The sequence below is a fragment of the Carlito syrichta genome, unplaced genomic scaffold, assembly GCF_000164805.1.
Source record: "Carlito syrichta isolate Samal-C Ts95f unplaced genomic scaffold, Tarsius_syrichta-2.0.1 Scaffold314050, whole genome shotgun sequence".
Taxonomy (NCBI): Eukaryota; Metazoa; Chordata; class Mammalia; order Primates; family Tarsiidae; genus Carlito; species Carlito syrichta.
In genome coordinates, this window is record NW_007258146.1 from 172,734 (window position 1) to 177,548 (window position 4,815).

The 4,815-nt window shown below is 48.7% G+C and overlaps 1 protein-coding gene across 1 annotated transcript; it reads left to right on the forward strand.

The window, feature by feature from the left end:
• Window positions 1-808: 808 nt before the first annotated feature.
• On the forward strand, window positions 809-4,538 carry RHEBL1 (Ras homolog enriched in brain like 1). The gene is made up of 8 exons (XM_008070880.1): window positions 809-1,097; window positions 1,718-1,789; window positions 2,660-2,727; window positions 2,998-3,080; window positions 3,172-3,228; window positions 3,410-3,457; window positions 3,800-3,881; window positions 4,032-4,538. The coding sequence occupies exons 1-8, from the start codon at window positions 1,046-1,048 to the stop codon at window positions 4,119-4,121; spliced, it is 552 nt and encodes a 183-aa protein (XP_008069071.1). The 5' UTR covers window positions 809-1,045; the 3' UTR covers window positions 4,122-4,538.
• Window positions 4,539-4,815: the final 277 nt, after the last annotated feature.

Sequence of the window (4,815 nt, forward strand, 5' to 3'; positions counted from 1 at the left end):
CCTTCCAAGTAGCTGGAACTACAGGCGTGCGTTACCACGCCCGGCTAATTTTTTTGATTTTATTGTAGAGATGAGGTCTCGCCAAGTTGCCCAGGTGGGTCTCAAGCCCACGGGCTCAGGCAGTCCATTCACCTCAGGTTCCCAAAGCGCTGGGATTACAGGCTGAGCCACCGAGCCTGGCTCTTTTGATTCTTTGTAAAGGTGAGGTTTCAGTTTGTTGGTCAGGCTGGTTTCAAACTCCTGTCCTCAAGCAATCCTCCCGTCTTGGCCTCCCAGAGTGCTGGGATTACAAGCATGTGCCACTGCGCGCAGCCTCAATAAATATTTGTTGAAAAAAATGAGTGCATTAATGATGATGACGACGAAACCTCAGACACAGATTCTAGCAATTTTTGCAAGAACTAGAATTGCAGTTCCGAAGTTAGATACTGAAAGACTGTTAAAAAGGTCTGGGGCTGAAGCCCGGAGAAGCAGAGGAAATATATTGAAATTTTGGCCTTTTCTTTTCCTATCCAAGGGCTCCAGAGACCTTGCAAAATTAGGCCTAGAATTTTTTGACCAGAAACCATACGGGGTATTTTCCCTCCACGATTCTTCGCAGCCCCTTCAGCTAGGCAGCAAATGCGCAAACACCTCTAGGACCCGGGTTCCTTTCTGTTTCTTTATGAATGAACCGGCTCGAATTTGCGCACGCGCAGCTTCCTGTTCTTCTGCTCCACGTGAGGCCCTCCCTTCCCTCCCGCTGGCGGCCCCGCCCTAATTCATTCTAAAGGACCAATGACGAGCGGCCTGGGGGGCGGAGCCCAGAGCGGCGCGGCACTGTAGTTCCCCCGGCGCCCGGCTCCCTCGCGTTAGACGTGCTGTGTTGTGATCACGTGGCCAGCTCCGGGCGCGGCGCTTGTTTTGGTTTCCCTCTAGCTTGCCCTGGCAGCTTCAGGGTGAGCGACTTTCCTGCACCGGTTGCCGCGCCTGCTTGCACGCTGACCTGCACTTGTTCGGGCTCTCTCAGCCCGCAGTTTTGCAGGCACTGGGGCGGGCTCCTGCCATGCCGCTGGTCCGCTACAGGAAGGTGGTCATCCTCGGATACCGTTCTGTAGGTGAGCTCTTTCGCACAGCGGCTTTGTGGCCAGAAGAGGCGCGCTGCCACGGGAACGCGACCCAGGGAGGAATGGTGCCACAGTAAGAAGGGGGTTGTAGAGCGAGGATCAGAAGGGTGAAAGAAGAAAAGGCTGGTGATGTGGAGGGCTGCAGCAAAGGTGGTGGTGTGAGAAGGGCTTCAGGAAGCGGGACCACTTAAGGGTTAATGTAAAGTTGGCTCCGGGAATCTCAGAATGGTCTCCAAGCGTTCCTTTGAGGGTAGGGGTGGGGTCAGGATTTGAAGGTGGGGGCGCAGTGTGCGTGGGCAGATAGTCGCCGGTGTCCTGGGGTGGGGCGGACTTGATTCTAGGGAATCCTGGGTCTTCCTGGGGATCGGCTAGGGTGGGGAAAGGCGGCGGGAAAGGCTTCCTGCGGCGCTTCTGAATGCATCCGGTAGCCAAAGTGCGGAGACCGTGGGCGAAAAGAGGGAGAGGATAGGCTAAGGGAAGGCACTACTTGAGGCACTCACAGACTGGGGTGCTAATTTGGGGTACCCTTTGGTCCTGGGCCACAATCCAAAAGGACAGAGGATGTGAATGTGGATGAATGATTTGGATACAACTACCACTGCTCCCCACAGGGAAGACATCTTTGGCACATCAGTTTGTGGAAGGCGAGTTCTTGGAAGGCTATGATCCTACAGTGGAGAATAGTGAGTAGAATTATCTCCTACTGAGTTGGGATGTGATCCAGAGGGCCTGGGTGCCCCATCCAATTCCATAATTTGTATTTCCCTAGAGCTGAGGGACTGATTTACTTAGACATTAGATCTAATTTCTCCTCTAGTAATCCTGTTTATGTTTTATAAGTAGCTAGGGGGGGAAGTTCTGATACGGAGTCCAGGAGAGTGTAGATGCAAACAATTATGAACCTTAGTATGTCTCTCCAGTTACCTGGAGAACTCCCTGGAGCTGGTCTATCTGTGCCATCCCCACGGTTAAGCATATAAGGGAGGAGGGGGGAATGAAGAGAAGTTGATGAATGGGGACAGATATACCATTTGATAGAAGAATAAGACCTAGTGTTAGCTCAGTAGGGAGATTATGGTTTATAATTATCTATTGTGCATTTCAAGATAGCTAAAAGAGAAGAACTCGAATGATTCTAACAAAGAAAAGACAAATATTTAAGGTAGTGGATATTCCAAGTACACTGATTTGATCTTTACAAATTATATGAATGTATTAAATTATCATATGTACTTGGAAACTTTGTGTATTATGCATCAACTTAAAAAAAAGAATTCACTTTTAGAAAATGTTGCAAAAAAATAAAAAAAAAAGGCAAGTGGGCAGCCAGGTGCATCTGTAGTTCCAGCTACTTGGAAGGTTGAGGCAAGAGGATTGGTTGAACCCAGAAATTTGAGGCTATAGTGCTCTATGATCACACCACTGCATTCCAGCCTGGGCAACAAAGTGAGACCCTGTCTCTAAAAAATTAAAAATTAAAAAAATAAAAGTAAGGGGGCACACATTACTGGCCTTACAAGGCACCTCACAGTCAAGTTTTCTTTCCTTTTCAGCTTACAGCAAGATAGTGACTCTTGGCAAAGATGAGTTTCACCTACACCTGGTGGACACAGCAGGGCAGGTACCAGTTGGGGTAGGGTATCCAAATGTGGCAGTGCAGCCCTAGGAAATGAAGCCTGGTAGTCTCTGTGGCTCATCTGTAAAGTAGCATTCAAAACATTCTAGCTGCTAACAGTGTGCAGGGCTCATTGGAGCTGCTTCATAAATACTTGTTGAATAGAAGTGATTGTATTAGGGAGTGGCCCAGGGAGGGTTACCTGGATGTTTTCCCACCAACCTTTACCATCTGAGTGGTTTGAATCTAGATATTGATGTTTCTATCTCTTGTCAGGATGAGTACAGCATTCTGCCCTATTCATTCTTCATTGGGGTCCATGGGTATGTGCTTGTGTATTCTGTCACCTCTCTGCATAGGTAAGTGACCAAGGTTGTGAGTGGGGGGACCTGGGAGGGCCTAAGGACTGTCCCAGAACTAAGGTTATAACTCCATTTCTTACGTTTAAAGCTTCCGAGTCATTGAAAGTCTATACCAAAAGCTATATGAAGGCCATGGGAAAACCCGGTAAGTTGGCCTGGGCACAAGGGAGTGGGAGAGAGCAGAAGGGAGAAATGTTCAAGTTAGAGAAGAGGCTGGGATGTAGATCCTGTCCAGGCTGATGAGGAGTTGTCCAGCCTTGAGCGTAGGAGTTGGGGAACGTGAGGGAATGAGAGGGGATCCTGCAGTAACTACTGTTTCCTCACAGGCTGCCAGTGGTGCTAGTGGGGAACAAGGCAGACCTTTCTCCAAACAGGTATGTAAATCTCTGCCACATAGGGCGAAGGAAAGTGAGCTTGACTAGAAATCAGTCGGGCTCTCGACCTGGTTATACCACTGACTCAAACAAGTCATTTTGCCTCTGTCTCTAACTTGAGGCTTAAAACAAGATACGCTTCTATCTCAAAAGCCACAATTTCATATTTCAAGCCTCAGTCCTAGATTTATCCATTATTCCTTTGTATACCTATATTTTTTCTCTTTCCTCAACTCTCCTCTCAATTTTTAGGGAAGTGGGATGGATCAGAGGAAACCTTGTTTCTAAAGATTTTGGGAGACATTTCTGTTCTCCATCTTTATGTCCCAAATTTGATTCCAGAGAAGTACAGGCAGTCGAAGGAAAGAAGCTGGCAGAATCCTGGGGTGCAACGTTTATGGAGTCTTCTGCTCGAGAGAATCAGGTGCCAAGCCTAAAGATTAGGAGGGTGGTGGGGGTAGCAGTGTTTTTCTTATAGCACTGCTTGGTGGTGGGCTTGGTGGGGAGTAGGGTGTTCACCTCAGAGCTGATTGACATTGGCACTGTACTGACTTTTGCCCTGAACTCCTTGTAGTTGACTCAAGGCATCTTCATCAAAGTCATCCATGAGATTGCCCGTGTGGAGAATTCCTATGGGCAAGAGCATCGCTGCCATCTCATGTGAGCCCTTGGACATTGGGTACCTGCCTTGTTTCTGCCCCTGGTACTTGCCAGGCTCCAGTGGGGAGCAGGCCCTCAGGACTTCACGGGTATGGTTGCCAGCTGTGTCCCTGGCCCTCTGGGTACGCAGTGTTGTATCCTCATGTTTGCACTCTTTCCCCAGGTTCCAGTGGCCTGGTTGTCAATGTTTACAAAGGGGCAAGTTGTTTCATGGGCACTGGCCTCTAGTCCTCTGTTTCAGATGAATGAGTTATGCTGTGAGGTTGGGACATGAATTCTGGGCATTGTTTTTACAGGACCCATGTACCTGTGTAGGTTTTGGGTGTTGGCTGGGCAAAGGGAGCTGGGGTCTCCTGAAGTAGAGCTGGCTCCCTGGAGTGACAATGTAAATATGCAAATAAACTGAGAAATCTGTTGTTGACTTCTCTGTATCTGTGGAGAGCGAACTCAGGGCCAGTATCTCCTTTTCCAAGGAGTGATGGCTGTGGTCTTTGGTGGGGAATTTTTCCTACCTTGTTTCTACTTCTTGCTCCTCACTTCTTAAGGGCCATGATCCTAAGGTTTATTACTTGCCTTTCCTATCCTCTATTCTGATGGGTTCCCCCTATGCTGAGTCCAGTTGGCTGCCACTCCCATCCAAGTCTGTAGCCTCTGAAGAGCCCCTTAGCCACAGAAACACCACCCTCTAGTGGCCAGCT